This window comes from Thunnus albacares, chromosome 12 (assembly GCF_914725855.1).
Source record: "Thunnus albacares chromosome 12, fThuAlb1.1, whole genome shotgun sequence".
NCBI lineage: Eukaryota > Metazoa > Chordata > Actinopteri > Scombriformes > Scombridae > Thunnus > Thunnus albacares.
In genome coordinates this window covers 32,190,372-32,209,428 of record NC_058117.1, presented here as the reverse complement: position 1 = coordinate 32,209,428, position 19,057 = coordinate 32,190,372, and the positions used below count along the sequence as shown (strand labels likewise).

At 32.3% G+C, this 19,057-nt stretch overlaps 1 gene segment (V, D, J or C); it reads right to left on the bottom strand.

Annotated features, from left to right (window-relative positions):
* Positions 1-509: 509 nt before the first annotated feature.
* Positions 510-19,057, bottom strand: part of LOC122994309 — a 54,619-nt gene continuing 36,071 nt past the window's right edge. The window contains 4 exon segments of the C gene segment in view: positions 510-903; positions 3,024-3,131; positions 3,228-3,278; positions 3,481-3,678. Coding sequence covers positions 902-903; positions 3,024-3,131; positions 3,228-3,278; positions 3,481-3,678 — 359 coding nt within the window.

Sequence of the window (19,057 nt, the reverse complement as noted above, 5' to 3'; positions counted from 1 at the left end):
TTCTGTTTGTGGTCGTGGAGACCCTTGGACATCTTCAACATTCCAACAGTCCAACTGTTTAACTGTTGATGTTGTGCTTCTGTTATTGGAGTTTTTCCTGCCAAACATGACTAACTTCACTCTGTAGGATAACATGTACTTCTTTGTCTTTTAGCAAACAAATGGAATATATGTGTGTTCATGCACCTGCACGCCTATATAACATATAAAACATGAAATATTCCCTTATTTGGCCTAATAACAAAGCTTCATAGTTATTTATGTATTTTATCACCTTCATCAAATGGGCAACCCCAGTTTTTGGCAAAAGGAGGAGTTACTACTTCAATACTTTTTTGCATATTGGGTTTTAATAAGGTCAGACAAAAAGAAAAATGATCTTGTTGATCTTGTAATTATTATTATTATTCACATACAGCAGTGGTTTCTGTGGGACCCCAAACAATGAGAAAGTATAACCAAAGATTAAAGTAAGAATTATGAATAACTCACATTAAAGTCAGTCTCGGTCGTTTTTCAATGTTTATTGAAACATCACACAGGAAATATAACATAGAGAGGTTATTAAAAGGTTTTTTTTATACTAAAAGCAGGACAATCAGTCTGTCAGACTTTTAACTGTAACTGTGATATTTACATCAGCAGGACAAACAAGAGTAAAAATTAATTCATCAAAAGCAAAAACAACTTCTACAAAATACTAAATGTTACATGTATTACAGGACGCCCTCATGACTGTCCACAGTATTAAGACATTAACAGATGGTATGATGAACAGGTCATATGATATTATTACATGTTTATACACGATGAAGGTGAGCATTGAACGTGATGCTTCATCTGAAACTCCTTCTGTGAATCCGCCATCTTGGAGTTTTTTCTTGGTGAAGCTCTGATGAGCTCCTAAAAGACAAAACATGACAAAAACATTTAATTAATCTGACCTGAATCGTTTTTTTATTAACAAAGACATCTCTTCAGTTTATATCTCAGTGGTTTAATACTCAACATGTTAAACAGAATGTGAACTTCTGTCTGTAGGTTCCCAAAATATGATGCAAATTCTATGTGAAATTCCAAAACGTTGGCAAAAGAAAACACGAATCAGTGTCAGTTTTATCAAGATGTTCAAAGTCAAAGCAGTAAATTATTAGTTGAAGTATTCATCTTGAGTCCTGAGAAAAGTTAATTTTTCCAAAAAAGATAAAAAAAACTTCTTGAACGTAAAACAATATTGTTCATTGAAAACTTCATGAAGACTTAATTTAATTTGTTACATGAAGCATTTCAAATGTGTATTTGTATTTATATTGCTGTTTTTCAGGGATCAAGATGATACTTCACTTTACAAACTGAAATGTTAACTTTTCATTTACATTCATTTTTTCCATGTCCAGTGTAACCAAACCATCTAAGCCACTGACTGAGCTTCCAGTAGTGAGCTCTAAACAGCTATGGCAGGCGCCAAAGGTCAAAGTTAAACCAAGTAGCAATTCTATGAGGTGTAATGGACTGTTACAACACACAGCTTAGGTAATAACTTTAGCATTCACCTTGGTTTTCTCCTCCACATCAGTGGTTTAGATGACTGGGATAAACTGGACTTGTTGTTGGCTCGTGGACTGGTGTAAAAATATGTCTTCCTCTGTACTGTAAATTGTGTCCATAAGAACAATCCTATCTCCTACAAATTATGTTCTCATATCACTGACTTCCATTGGTGCATGTGTTTTGTAGGAAATATTTATATTGAACGTATCTGCAAATGGTTCCAGCAACTAAAGCATGATGATGAACGTTTTTATGCTTCTGTTCAACATCAACAACTCACAGCTTTGATTCAGATTCGGGAAAGATAGTTAAGTTGGTTAAATACTGAAATGGTCGATGCTAACTTGAAGCACAAGACAGGATGCGTTTACTTTTTAAAACATTAAATTAAAACCACCATCTTATTCTAAACTTATACTAGTATCTAAACAGGTGGGATGCAGGACATGAACCCTGATCAACGGTCAAGGTCAAAGACCTGAACTATCCACCAAGACCTCCCTAAAAATTCAGCCATTACAGTTTCATCCAAATCAATTTTGTAAGAGGGTGACATTGGATTATTCTGCAGTAGTGAGAACTATCCATTGCCAAGACTTGAGGTTCATACACTGCAATGTACAGACGGTGTGGTTGTTGGAGTGATTGATGAAGGTATAAGTGTTTGTCTCTGACCCTCACCAGAATTCAAAGGCAGAACAGTAAGAACGTAACCAAAAGGTTGTCAGTGATCCTTTAAAAACGTGCTTGTTAAACGTAATGAGAGGTTTGAGCAATCGTCCAAAATCGACACCCTCTTTGGGAACGATGGACAAACAACCATAACAAAATGCAGGTTTTTAAAACACTCAATCCTACTTTTACAGTTTTTTATCAGCGTTAAGCTACTGTAGATGTAATTATTTTAAACATTAAAAGCAAAGTAGAGGAAATTTAGGGCTGCAACTAAACATTATTTTTCATTATTAATTAATCTGGTGATTTTTTGATTAATTGTTGCCAGTCCAAGGCTCCGTCTTCAAATGTTTCATTTTGTCCGACTAAAAGTTTGGAACTCAGTCAATTTAATATAATGTTGGACAAGAAAAGCAGCAAACTTTTTGGCATTTTTAGCTTGAAAATGACTGAAATGATGAATTGATTATCAAATTCATAATTTCTAATGATGAACAAATCCATTAATTGTTTTATCATTCCAGCTGTAAAGCAATTAAAAATAATCAGTGAATGAGAACAGTGTTGTCGTTGGACTCTGTTGTTGTACTGATGGAATTATTGGAAATCAACATTACGCTGAATTTATCAAGACAACAGATAAACATGGTGGAATTGTTGAGTTTGTATCAACGGCAAATCAAAGAAAATCAGAAAAAACTGTGAGGCATGATTCTAAAATATGATCAAATATACCCATAAAAACCTACAGTATCTAAGTTTATATGAGCATCAACAGTAAGCGTGTTTGTACTCACACTGACTGATCCACAGCCGCAGAGTCATCAGGACGTTGAAGATGATGGTCTTCACAAAGATAATCCTGAGGCCCAGGATGGTCAGAGACATGATGTTTACCTTCGCACCTGCAAACAGCAATGAGATAAATTACACCAATACTCAAAGAAACAAACAGAGCTTTTACCGCCAGAATCAGCCGTTCAGTGAGATTTAATACTAACCTGGCTCCAAAGTATCTTCACATGGAACATAAGGTTCATCATCTGCTGAAACTAATCAGACACAAGAAATGATTATTGGCTTAGTTAACAGTGATAAGCACTTTGCATATGAATCACTTTAGCAGTTAGCATTACTTTTGATATTATCACAAGCATTGTCAGCGAGTGCTATGGGAGGTTTTGGCAGTCACTTTAGTCTTCTGATAAAAATGATACAATCAGTGGTCATACACAGGAAATTGTTCATACTTACTTGACTCGCACTCCTCCTTGCCATTTCCTATCCAACCCACCCGGTTGAACAGAGAGTCTCCTGATATCCGGACAGGGTTTGCGCCATTGAAAAGATTGGGTTTATCGTCTGTTGCATTATATCGGCTGAAACCAGTGGCCAGGCATAATTTCGAATTACCATCCTGTAGTTCAAAGTAGGATGGTTCATATTCACCCCCTGAAAAACACAAAAAAGGACAACTCATAAACAACAGGAATCATGTGTGAACATTGCCAACGTAACTGTATATTTAAGTGTTCTGGCAGCTCAGCCATATGTGTCTCATGTTTATAAAAAAGAAACAGAGCTGGGCTGGGGAAGTTTGGACATGTAGTGATATCCATAATAACTGAACAGATGATGAAAAAAAAGAGCACCACCTACAGAAGCTCAAACTGTATCAAACACAAATCCGAAGAAGACGTCACACAGACACACAGTGATTGAAACGCAGTCTGAAACATCCTTTTTTTTAGCTGTTGTGAAGATTTCATACTCAGCTGCTTCCCCAAAAGTGACAATCAACATTTTAGAAAGAATAATCCCGAACTGGAGCCCTGCTGGAAAAATATTTTAATGATTCTAAAACTTGTTTTTGAAAGCTCAGTTTGAAATATGAGCTGCTAGGAAGATATTAAGAGAAACGTTTACGATCAGCACATAAGTCAAGCCAGGAGTTTGTGTTATTAGTTTGTGAATTTTCTTACAAATGCGTATTATGATTATTCTCTTTTATAATAAGTTTTCATGTGGTTTGGTATTTTTCTGTTTACTAATTCAAAATACAGTTTAAGCATGGCAGTCATTTATAAAACATAACTGGGTGTATTGTATTGTTTTTGAATAAACATAATACATCCATATCTATTTATTTATACTTCATATGTATATTTTTCTCACGATAATTTCTGTAATTTGTATTATTTGTACTTTAAATACTTCAGTAAATTTAATTTAAGCATACAAGTCACAGAAGCACACATATACATACTTCATACAGCCTAATGTAAAACGATCCAATCATTTTGGGTATAAAGGTTCTATTTATAGCACACTAATGATAAAATATAGCACAGGTATGATAGTTTTTTTTAGAAAGTGTACTATTTTGGTACACAAGTAGCCAAATATACACAAAAGTATTATTTCAAAACATTTAACCATATATTAAGTGCATTGTTTAATGTCATTACGTGGTTTGAATTAAACATTATGTTAGCGTTCTACTTTGAAATACATTAGAAGTAAACTGAAGCACATTAAATACAGAAAATGTATATCTGGTGTATTTGAAATTGTGTATTTGTACTTTTTAAATTATTTCATAAAATCTTAAGCTCTTGTAGAAACATTTAAATGATAATGTAAACATCAATTGTATCGATGACTTACTCAACAGAACGATCAGTTTTGATCCAGATCCAAACAGGATTTTGTTGTTGTAATTCACATAGCAGATTGTCCAATTACAAATACAGATGATGCTACTTCAATTATATTTCAGAAAGAACAGACTTAGAAATATCACTCTGACATTAGAATATATTCAGATTCAAATATAATATTTAATAACTCACTTTTTTCAACCATAACTTTAGTGCCAGTTCCAAAAACAAATTTTCCGACTCCAAGTTGTGTCACACATTGTTGTGGTGTTTGACAAATACCGCTCTTTTCAGTTCTTAGTCTGTTTCTTTTGTCAGAATATTTGGGAAAAAGAAATGGTGTTTTTTTTAACTGTTTGAATTGTTTATGTTGAGCAGATAAAATAGTATAATAAAGTAAATGTTTGCACTGTTATGTGGGGTTTTATGTTGTGACCTTATGTTGCTTTTATTACTATTATTAGAGTTCAGTTATAACTGTGATGCAATAAACTTACTTGTCAGAATAACAAGTTTAATTCCAGATGCAAATATAGTCCTGATGTTGTCAATCACACAAAAGTTAATCTGTCAGTTCCTGCTTTTATCTGACATAGATATGAGTGACGCAACGATGTTGTTGTTATGTTATAATTAAAAGTGATTCTGCATCCAGAGTAAGTCCTCTGATTAACTCAGCTTAGCTGTAAACGAGAAACCCACCGCCACATTTTTATGAATGTCATAAATGTCTATACATTTTTTGGGATAGATTTAAAAAACGGTCAACACATGTCAAAGGCGAGTTTGCGTAGTTGTACACTTACTCGACAGTACAATCACTCTGACTCCAGATCCAAATGTGATTTTGAAGTTGTTGCCGTTCACACAGAAATTAAACCAGTTACAAAAACCAGAGCAGCGTCTCACACTCAAGTGTCTTCATTTAAATGACTGTAATTATTGATGTCAGTCTAACCTGGTCTGCATTTTTTCCTGCATTTTCATCAAAGGTTTCAGTATTTTACAAATAATTATAAGTTAGCGATTATATCAACTATAACTATAAATTGAATCATTTACTTCAGTGAAGTTAAGTCTCGCACTTACTTGTCAGAACAACAAGTTTAATTCCAGATCCAAATACGATCCTGATGTTATTCACACACTGGTTCATCTGGCAGCAAAAACACCAGCTAACTGAATACTGGGGACATATTTGTTAACTACTATTATTATTACTTTCTTTATGTTTCACTAAGAATGAAAAGTGTAAAATATATTACTATTATTTATATTAATGATAACAGAGTTTTATTTTTAGAATGTTTTTTTCACATAAGAAGTTAAAAGTATTGTTTTACTGATAATGAACATGACGTGCATCAATTTAAAAAAGTCAAAATGCAGGTCTGAAGTAAAATGACTAGTTCAGACATCAATAGGTGATGCTTAAGAAGAAATGGTAGTAAGGGACACCCCTGTCTCGTCCTTTCACTTGTAAATTGATAGTTTAAGTTCGATAACCAGAGCCTGTCATTTCACTAAATACCAAATAGAAATTACGTACAGCACTTCTACAACTTGTGTAGTTTTGTGCAAAGATATTGAATACTTAATGTGTCTTCATAGCGCATCATGAATTTTGATGTTGTCAAAGAGTGTTAACAAGTCAGACTATAGCTTCATGCTTACGCTAACTGTTAAGTTCTGCTTCTGTTTAACCTAGTACTCCAAAAAGTTATGTTTCTGATCTAATCTGATATTTTATCTAATCATTTACAAGCATCATTTTTACAATGTACATTATAAAATGCGAAATTACTGAAGGAATATATACCAAAAAAAACCTAACCTAACCTTCATGGTAATCATAACTAATTGAGTTTAGCAACCAGTTCAATATAACAATCAGTAATGTTATTTGGACTGGTTGAATATAATCAAAATGCACTTACGTGATGATACAGTAACTTTGATCCCAGATCCAAACATGAGTTTGTAGTTATTACTATTCACACAGCAAGTTACCAGCATTCAAAAACCACTGTAGCATCTAGCATGTATGACTGTACATCTCACTCAGTTTGTTTCTCAAAAAATGTACAAATCTACAAATTGTATGTATTCTGATTCATATTAAGATTAATATTTCTCATTTTTATTGCCATGTGCAACACTAACAGTCTACATTTAGTTTAGATTATAATATTCAGTGGCTTTTGAATAATTGTTGTTTATCCATTATTACATTAACAGTCCAATATTTTAAGAAAAACTACAAATAAATTGAATAAGCGTGACTTACTCAGCCACACATTTAATTTGATCCCACTGCCAAACATTATTTTCTGTCCACTTCCATCCACACAGACAAAAACACACAAGTTACCTGAATTGTTATTGGCTTTATCAGTTTTGGAAGAATTGCTTCAATATTTTGCTCTGTTACTGCAGATCATCATTATTATTATTATTATTATGATTATGATTATTATGATTATCATGAATATTGTTTAACTTATATCAGATGCAGACCTTAAAATTGCCTGGAACTAAGGATTAGTTTGATGTAAGACAGTCTTCTAACTGTTTTTTCATCAAAATAGCTAAAAGTAGCAACACTTCAAACTGTAGAAGCTAGAACTAGATAATGTTTTGCATTTGTACTCTATAAATTAATTAAACAATTAATTATAATATAACTGCCATTGGTTGATTCTCTCTGAATTAACCATCAATTATATAACAAACTGCTTGAGCGCTACAAACTTGCAGTATGATTTTTCACTGTAACTTTCTGCAGATAGATGGTGGTTTTGACCATTTATCAATAATTTACATTCTGAGTGCATGTATTGTTTTGTCACGACTCACGTGTTTGTACAATTAAATCGACTCCAGCTCCAAAGGTGATTTTAGAGCCAGCAGCATTCACACAGTAAGTGAGCACAGCACAATAAACACTGGCTGCTTAAACTCTACAGAACTACTGATTACTGAAACGTTAAGTACAGTTTTTACTGTTTATAAATATGTAGTTTGAATATAAAAACGTATATATAACGTGTATTTTTACTCATTTTCAGAGTTAAACTAAATGATGAGATACTTGTTTTGTTAGTGTAGTATATATTTCATATTTAGTCATATTAGACATATAAGAAATCACATTTTCGGATATTTCACATGTGATAAATTCACAATAAACGTGCATGGGATTTTCAACAATAACATCACGTATAAAAACAACAACATCACATGTGAAACAGCTTATATGCCCATGTGGTTTTTTTGACATTGTACATGTGAAATATGATATTTCGCAAATGAAAGCATGAATTTGACATGTTCTGTATTTATTTTAGGTTTGTAATGTTTATGTATTGTATGCAATACATAAAATACATTACAAAGAAAATCACATATTCAGTCATTATTGACTTTTTAGTTTGAATATGAAGCCCTATATCATTTACATCATCTTCATTCCTTATATTGCCTTCATGATCATGCCGGGATTACACTATTTACACATTTTATTTCCTAACAATTAATAAATGATATAATTAAGTCATGATGAGTACAGCTATATGTACATTTTAAAGCTGATAAACAACTTACTAGCCTGGACGTGTAGTTTGATCCCATTTCCAAAAGTTAACTTGTATCCAACATTCACACATGCACTGACTCCAGAACAAAAACCCCTCACACACTTTGTTTCATACTGCTAGTCCTCACAGGTTCGGTTAAATAAAATATCATTATTTTATAGCTTTAATATAGAATCTATTCACAGTGTTTCTAAACATACAGCTTTTCCATTGTATTTTAAAAAATACAGTGATTATTTCCACACATTAGTTTGAAATGATGGATTGTTTAGTGGATGAAGTAACTTACTGGTGTGAACTGTCAGCTTTGTGCCAGATCCAAAAATCATTTTGTCACCTCCATTAGTCACACAGTGTCACACTTCAGTGCAAATACAGTGAGGAACAGAATCCCCTAAGTGTTAACCTTAAATCCTCCTCAAACTGTTTTTAATGAATGAGTTGAAATATGGACAAAATAAAGTAAATATGAGAGTAAAACTACTTAATTTGACTTTTATTAGCCCAAAAAAAGCCCTAAATGTTGCTTCTCTCACTAAATCTTTCCTTACATTCATAAACGAATGGCTTAAATCCCGACAGAATAAGTGTAAGTGAGGTAAATTTAACAGCAGTTAGTCTTCTAAGATGAAATAGAGACAAATTAATCTATTAAAATCCACCCTAACTAAAATCTGTTTACTAAGTGGCCTTGTTAGTTCAGTTGCCTCTTTAAGAGTAAAGAGAAAAGACAAGCTAACTTTCTCCCTATAAATTATTTGTCGGCCATATGAGTATGATTAATATATTATAAGATAGTTTAATGGGAACATAATGGGAAAACATAATCTTTGCAGCATTACCATTTCTTTGAAAATCTATGTTGTTAATACAAAATAGCACTCTGTCTGAACATTTGGGATGTGGATGAAGATATATATTTTTAAAAAAGCCTGTGTGGTCCTGCTGTATGTCCAGAGATAATGAATAAATGTGACATGACTCTAAAAGACAGGTTTGGATTTTAATCTGCTTTACATAAAACATGCTACTCACGTGTTTGAATTTTTAGTTGAATTCCTGAACCAAAGGTGATTTTCTGGCTGTTAGTATTCACACTGTGTGTGAAAGCTCAACAATAACCTGCTGATAACCACTGCGTCAAACAACCGAAAATGTTAAATAACATGACTAGACCTAATATTTCTGTGTGTAATGCCAAACTAAAATAATTATTCAGTGCAGAAAGAAGTATTTTTTAAAGTGAAAGATTGAAAACATTTTATCAAAGCATCAAGGTGAAGGTGTATTTAGTTTAACATACAGTAAGCTATTTGTCTTATAACTACTAATATTCACTACTTAATACTACTTGTTTTTAAATTAAACATGTATCTACTAACATTTTAACTTCGCTAACTTAATTTCATTTTACTTGTGCAATAACTATAACACTAACAGTTATATTTAGGAAAACAGTAATTTTACCCAAATTACAGTACTTGATGTGTGTATATATATATATATATTTCTACAGCTACATGTTTATGAAAGACCTTTATGGTTAATTAAAAGTTATATCATAAAACTTTATTTTTTTAAATTAGGGTTTAATTTATGGTTCAAAAAACTTCCAGATGTAAAACATTTTATGCTGATGACTCTGCCGCTTTATGAAATGTTACTTATCTTAAAAAGGCATTTGTCTTTGCTAACAATTTAAACTAACTATTAAAACATTTAAATGGACAATTTCACCATTTCAACTGAGCTTAAACTCATTGATCGGCTGCTTAATTGAAACAGAACTCACTTGTTTGTACTGAGACTTGAATCCCTGATCCAAACAGAAGTTTCTGGGCTCCAGTCTGAGTCACACATCAAGGAGAGCTTTATCGAAAACTCCAACCTGATCTTCACATACTAATACTGATTCTGTTGTGCTCTACCCTTTGATCATAAAATTAAATATTGTGATGAATAATTTCTCCACATAATCGTATTATAAATAAATCCTGACATGGACATATGGGGGTTTACAGAAACATTTGGGAACTAATTTGAAAGCAACAGGAAGATTTTTCTCAAAAATATTTGACTTAATGGGATAAATATGAGGGTAACTTTTTACCATGTGATTTTTATAACTTCAGTAAATAAAATCAATCAAAATAAAGCTGTGACAATTATGACATTAATTTTTGCATGTACATTGCATTTTCATATTAGTTTTACTTCAATCAATTATTAAAATTGTCATCAGTTTTTGTCTATCAACTCAAAAATTATTTTTTTCAGCACTGATGTATTTATAATGACCTGATACTGTAGTGTAGCTGTTGTTGATTTTCACTAACATTACAGTTCAATTATCTATTACTATCTATTGATAATGTTGTAATGACATTTTGTAAATTGTTGGTTAGGGAGGTATCATTAATTGTTTCCATTATTTTCTCTTTTAATGAATGTAAAATCTTACTGTTTTGTATTTTCAGCTCAGTTCCTTGTCCAAAGATCACCTTTCGAGTGCCGTCATTCACACACTGAGATGCTTCATAACACAAAGTCACCGAGCGGCTCAATGTCAATGTTTGATTAAACAAAGTTTCACAAAACCGAATAGTAATTCTCACCTGTTTATATTTTTATAAAAATATCTATAGCTGAATGTTCCATCTGAAGAGTTATGTGACATCTGATGGGTTTCCTAAAGTCAAAGATGGTATTCTTTTAGATTTTCAAAGGGTAAATAAAACCATAACCCACACTGACAGTTCTGTATAAAGTCTTGAATTACTTCATGAGGAGTTCAAGCTAACTTTGAGGTTGAGGCTACAAACTTTGGAGCAAAATCCTGTTTTCAATAATGCAAATCAAATCTCTTTTGGAATCATCTCTTTGTAAACAGGTTTTTATATGGTTTCTGTTTATACTTAATAATATTAACCGTATTAAAACTGTATTACTTTACTTTTTTTCTAGGATTTTCCTGTTTTTATCTATTTCATGACTCCGTAAAGCACTTTGTAGCTTGCATACAAAAATATTATTAAAGTTATTCATGCAAATTGTCATTGTGATGCACAAATATATCAAAATAATGTTTTGTTTCATTCTTACTGGACTGTATGAAGAGTTTAGTTCCTTTCCCAAAGATGAGTTTGCGTGCAGCATCATTCACACTGTACATTTCTTCACATCAAAAACTGCTGAACATCTAAACTCTTAATGTTTAACTCTACACAAGATAGCATCCACCAATCGTATAAGTATAATGAACCATTAAGACAACAATTCGCTCCTAACACCAATTTCACCTTTTTTTCTTGTAATTGTTAAAGTTCAAGAGAGATACTGTATGCCTTATCCAAATGTAATTACAGTCTTCCCTTTCATGTAATTATGCCCAATGATATAACATTTTAAATATTATCATTAAAGACAGAGGGAAATGTGTATTACATGGATGGTTCTGTGTTGAATGGTCACTGCATTAATGGAAACTGAAATTATTACTTTGACAATTATGATCATTTAAAATACAGTGATTATTTCCACACATTAGTTTGAAATAATGGATTGTTCAATGGATGAACTTACTGGTGTGAACTGTCAGCTTTGTGCCAGATCCAAAAATCATTTTGTTGTTTCCATAAGTCACACAGTGTCACACTTCAGTGAAAATACCATGAGGAACAGAATCCCCCAAGTGTTAACCTTAAATCCACCTCAAACTGTTTTTAATGAACAACAAGTTGAAATATGGACAAAATAAAGTAAATATGAGAGTAAAACTACTTAATTTGACTTTTATTAGCCCAAACAAAGCCCTAAATGTTGCTCTCTCACTAAATCTTTCCTTACATTCATAAACGAATGGCTTAAATCCTGACGGAATAAGTGTAAGTGAGGTAAATTTAACAGCGGTTAGTCTTCTAAGATGAAATAAAGGCTAAATTAATTTTATGGTTCAAATAAAATTAATTAAAATCCACCCTATCAAGCACTTATACATGACTCAGTGACTCAGCGACTCAGTCACCTCTCAGTGAAGCACTTAGACAGCATGAAAATATAACAGGGAATAGCTGTTGGCTGGAAAAGTCACCATACAAATTATCACTGTATGCTGACGATAAGATTTCATTCCTTTCTTTTAGTGAACTTTTGCTCCCAGATTTAATAGAGACTATATGAAATAAATGAAGGAAATGTTAGTGTGACTGGCAGACAATTTCAGTGATTAAATAGAGGCATTAAATTCAGCTATTTAAAGGACCATCCGTTTCTATGGAGAGGTTGAGTGTGTGTAGATTAAAAGATGATTTAAGTATTTCAATATATTTTAAGGGATATTATAGTAAGAGAGCATTTCCCTTTGCTACTATTAATATATTATTTCATATCAAGTAATATTATTTATTTTATTACTATTACATTGAACTTGTTAGTTCACATTAAACTGTGGTTCTGTGAGTTTGTTCTGTTAGTTCTGTTAGATAAAACCAGCTCACCACTTTTAATATCTAAGAGAGATGTTTTAGGACTTACAGCTCAGATAGTGTTTTAATAAACAGTTTTTACTCACTGTCATGGATGATGAGTTTAATTCCAGATCCAAACTGGAGTTTTTGATAACCAGATGTAGTCACACAGTTCAGGAAGGCTGATCAATAACTCACATATCTCCTCACGTACTTTACAGGTTTCAAAGACTTCTAAACTGCAAAGTTTTTTACGTAATATTAGAACCAATGAAAACTTTGTGTTGTATCTACTCAGAAAATAAGATAATAACTTAAGAATTTATTCCTGCAATATAACATCTAGTTGTCATAAGTTATCAATGGTCAGTTAAAAGGTGCAATGCGTATATGTTGAAGTTACTGCAAGCTTCGTTATCCCCATAAATAGCTTTTACTCACGGACATGAATGATGAGTTTGATTCCAGATCCAAACTGGAGTTTTTGAGAACTGCCTCCAGTCACACAGTTCAGGAAGCTTGAACAATAACTCAGAGTGAAGGTTTCAACTTCTCAACTACAAGGTTTTCTTTATATTATCTCTTTGTATATTTTTGGTTTTGAGTTGTATGGACTATTCTTAGATAAGACTAACTATCATCTGACCAAAAACATGGAAAACATGCTCATCAGACATGAAAGGAAACTGTTTCCTCAAAATTAGTAACAACAGGTTAGCAGAGCCTAAGTAAGTAGTGACTAAACATACAAACACTACAAAAAGCCAAAGGTGTTTAAATGACAATACTATATATCAAAATTGTTATCAATTAACTTCTTATTAGTCAAGCAAATTTAACTTATTTGCAATAATATGTGTAATGCAGCTGTTATCACAAAGCTGTGAAAATCACAGAAGAGATAACTTAGTCTTTTGTAACTGTTTAGCGAGTTGTGAATGATTGGTTCAGTTATTTTGTTTTTAATAATCTTACTGTTGTGTATTTTCAGCTCGGTTCCCTGTCCAAAGATCAGCCTTCCAGTCCCGTCATTCACACACTGAGATGCTTCACAACACAAACTCACTGGGAATGTGACTGAAAAAACTAAAGTTATGAAGAATGGTATTTACACCTACTATATGTTTTTAGGATTGTAGATTTTCTGTCATTTCATATTTTAGTGGAAATATTTAGTGTTGAATCAGTTCTGGATGAGGAATTATAGATTTGTTGGTTTTGAGTTTACAGTCAGATCTCGTGTATAAAGGTCAAAGGTGATCATTTTGCCAGTTTTCCTGACTGTACAGAAGAACACTTTTGAGTCCTCACAATAAATCATGATATCTGTATTATATTTTTTAACCTTAAGGTATTAAAACCATCAGAATCACTTCCCACAACATAACATCTTGCTCTTGTGAGATCCAAAAGGAAATAATTGTGAGGAAAAAAGATTAAACAACTATGCAATTATATTAACTGCAGGTTTTTTTGTCTTTATGATTCAGTTGTAATCAAGAGTTTTTACTCACTCTCATGGACGATGAGTTTAACTCCAGATCCAAACTGTAGTTTTCGGGAATTGCTCACAGTCACACAGTGCAGGAAGGCTGATCAATAACTCAGATACTTCTTTACTAACTCTTATATATTCAGAGACTTCGTAAACTAGAACAGTCAGTCGGAAAATGGAGTGTATAAATTCAATTAAACGGATTAACATCAATGGCTTGCATGCCAGAGACTGTTCAGATACTATTGTGAAATATATTGACATATTTAATTATTACACATACAGTTTCAGTGATAAGAGATTAATGGGATTTTGTTGATTTGGTATGTGGTGTGAAATTGAGTTGAAGGGAAAGAAACTAATTTTGTCAAAAGTTAAGATTTAAAAAAAATTGATTTGACTCACTGGGTTCAATAACTAATTTGGTTCCTCTTCCAAAGTAGAGTTTTCTGAGTCCAGCGTCAGTCACACAGTGCTTAGCTACAAACCAAAAACTTGAGCTGCATTCCTTTATATTTTGTTAACGTTTGATTGGAAACATTTTTCTCTTTTCAGCAGTTACAAATGATCACATGAGAAGCATTAATTTTCTCATATGTGGAATTACAATCACATACAATAATTTCCAAACTTACAATAGAGGATTTTATATTTTTGGTTTTACATGTAAACATGCGAACTGCACAGATGAAAAGTGTGTTATCTACTGCAAACTTTGAATTTGAATTTTCACACGTGACCTTTTTATATTCAAATAATAACTCTTTCAGTTCTAGAGACAAAACATTTACTGATGAAAAGTGCGAACAAACTGTGAAGTAAATAATATGATTATTCTGTTCGGAAAATCTTAATGAAGGTCATTTTCTTACTGGTTTGTATGAACAACGTCGTTCCACTGCCAAAGAGAAGTTTTGCTCCTCCAAGAGTCACACAATGACAATAGGATGAACGAAAACTGACTTCAAGTGTTGGCTGGTTTTAATGAGAGCAACCGATAAAAACTTCAAATTTACTGCTGATAAAGAAAGCCTTTTGGAGGAATTTATCAGTTTAAACCTGTTATTAAGTCTATATTATATAATAATGGAGTGTATATTGTAGATTGTGGCATTACATCTACAAATAATACATTCCATAAACTGACCTCAAATTTACATCAATTTTTCCTTTAACAACTAAAATGTATTTGAGCAGTTATGATTGGAGGTGTAAGTAACACTCATTTGCCATTTTTCACGACAACCTTAACAGCCTCTTCAGCATTAACTGCATACTTTTAAACAGAATTTAAAAATCTGCCATTAAAAATACTTTAATCTCAAAACACCACATTTCTCAGTTTAAGCATTTATTACAAGACTTAAAGTCTTTGTCATTAAAGCAATAAAAGTTATTTGTATTGAATCCTGTTGAAGATAATCAGTAAAGGGGCATTAAATTTGTATAATTGGTCTTCTCACATTAATAATCAAATTATATGAACCACCAAAACGACCTGGTTACCACTAGAGCCTCCATGAATTGAGCTATGAATAATTTCATTTAGAGGGTAAATTAGCATGATTTTGTTCACAATGTACAAAGTCAAATCTTCCGTAAGATATCTGAGAAACTTTTTACAGAAATGTACAAACAAAATCAGACTCAGCTGCAGAGATTAGATACTAGATGGACCATCAATCTTTAGAGGATAATATGAATAAAACAAACTTACTGGACTCTACTGTTAGTTTGGTGCCAGAACCAAAGAAGATCTTATTAACTCCAGAGCTCGTCACACTGTGACAGGAGCAATTACAGAAACACTGACACTGATCTAAGCTCACAGTCACAGACAGATAATGGACTGAAATTATTTTAATAAAACTTTTTCAACACAACTAAAGAAATCAAATCAACTTTCATTTCAACATTTTTCAATCCCCCAACTTTCCTGCCGCTTTCTAATCTATTAAACCACAAACAGAAGTTCAAAACAGATTCAGTATTAATACTCACAGCACCAAGTTGCTGCTGCACTATAGAAATGACGATTATTTAAACCAATGAATTAAACTGAAATAATCAATTACTTTGTTTTACAATGAAAAAACACACAGTGGCATTTGTTATATATTATTTATGATTCTTGCCCATTAGTCACTAGTTTAGTCTGGATTGTGTAGAAGTGATATTAGAGTTGATGTATTATTTCTTTTCAGTTTGCTTGTTCTATATTCTGTTTAACCTTTACCAATCCAATGTCTAATCTTAAGAAATGCTTCATTGATGTCCATGATTTCTTAATCAATGACCTAACTTGATACTTAAGATATTGTTTTTTCTTACTTGTTTCTACATGTAGAGACGTTCCAGTGCTGAAGAGGAGCTTCACTCCAACATTCACACACTGGAAACAGACTCAACAAAAACTACCTGTGCCTCAGCAAAGGACAAATAATAAACCACAATACAAACACCCAGCCTGAGGTGTGGGGTTCATTTTTCTGTGTAGTAATGCACTAATTAGGTTGGAATTAAAAATGTGACATATTTAAAAGCTAAAAAGAGTTTCACTCATGAAATATTACAAGTATTGTGAAATAATGAATGGGCAGAGTAAGAAAAAACATTAGGAAATTATTAGTTATGAATGTTAATATTAACTATTTAGTAAATAAGAAACTATATGGATTGTACTAACCTTGGAAAAGGATAATGTGTACTTAAAAAATTTCAGTTAGTTTTTGCAAAACTCAAGTCTCTACATTACAAAATGATTCAATTATGTCTTTTAATTAATCATGAAATGACTTACTTGAACCAACTATCCGTTTTGTGCCACCACCAAAGATGAGTTTGTAAAGTCCAGAGTCAGTCACACACTCCGAAACTCAAATTCAAAAAACCCTGACAACCGCTCATGCAGCTGACTGACCAATATGAAGTCCAGTAAATTTAGGGATTTTAAAACAAGAACGAGTTATGCATTTATAAACGCAAATATAACAGTAGCATATTTTTATTATATTGTGGTCAAGCACAAGAAATATTTAAAGAATGTGGGTTGTCTATAGTAGAATTTTTGGAATCTCTGTTCTCACCACTGTACCATCTTAAAACACTCCAAATATACACTAATATATTAACAGACTAGTAGTACTTACTGTCCTCAACAGTCAGTCTGATTCCTTCTCCAAAAATTAATTTCCAGTTTCCTGTCCCACAGTGTTTCTGTCCTGAACAATAACTGCTGTAGAAAGTTTCTCACAGCCACAAATGTAATCACATCATCTGCAAAGAGTTTTATATTTTAACTTGATCTCATCTATCCAACCACTTTAAACACAAGAGTAATACTCTCTGACCTCAACAATTAATTTAATCCCTTTCCCAAAAAGTAATATCTATCAAAGAAAAGTCTCTGCTGAAGAATATGAACAAAATCAAAATTTCAAAACAATAACAGCGACAGACTAAATCATATCATCTTCAAACAATATTACACTAAGACTGGTTTTAACTGTAAGTCTCAGCAGCAATCATATGTTTACATGATCTTAATGAGATGTTTCTTAGTTTTTATCCACAATTTTTAAAAAACCTACTGTACTTGAGACAATGTTAACATTTTGATGGCAGCTAACAATCTCTCTCACATCAACAACAAACTATATCAAACTGGGTGAAAAACAGCCTGCTAACATGTGTTTTTAAATAATTTAAAGAGGTTTGAAATGGTTTTAGGAGCCTTGGATGTTGAACAATTTTATCCACCCACATTTTACTGTAAGGCATCGCTTTACAACTATGTAATGAACAATTTTATCAACATAAAATGTGTCATTAGATTTATGTTGTAGAAATAAAATGTCACTTTTTGTCATTCACATCAATATGTTATATTCTTCTAGAATATTTGAATTGCTGATACTCACTGCTCTCTACTGTAAGTTTGGTCCCTTTTCCAAAAACTGGCCTTACAATTCCTGTTGAAGCAGTCACACAGTGGTGCTGCTCTGAACATTAATGACATGAACTTTTCCTCAAGATATAAACAAAGAAAAAAATAATTATCAGAAATATAATGATTACAGGAGTCAGTGGGGTTTTAAAAGCCACTTTTTGTCTGTTTGTGAATGAAAGGTTTGTTTTTCTTTTTATGTATATGAGCTGTTGGTGTGGTACATGACAACAGTAAAAAAGCTTAATTTAGAGTGTTATATTAGATTAACCATCACTTCTTACAAATTAAGAAAATACCTCACCTGATCCAACTGTAAGTTTGGTTCCAGAACCAAAGATGAGTTTTGCACCAGAATAGCCAGTCACACAATAAGAAACACAACTACACAAACCCTAGATCGATGATATGGACTATTTCCTTATTGGGTTTCATTATTTATATATAACAAATGAGGTCCTATCTGAAATACATGCACAGAAAAAATGTAATGATTACTGGAGGGCAGTGGAGTTTTAAAAGCTTCGTTTTTGTCTGCATTAGAGTTTATCTAGTGATTTCTGTTTGTATATATGAACGGCTTGTGGTGTAAATCTGGGTGAAAATTTTGAATTCGGAGTGTTACGTGAGGTAATAAATAGGTAATAAAATAACTTACTTGATTCAAT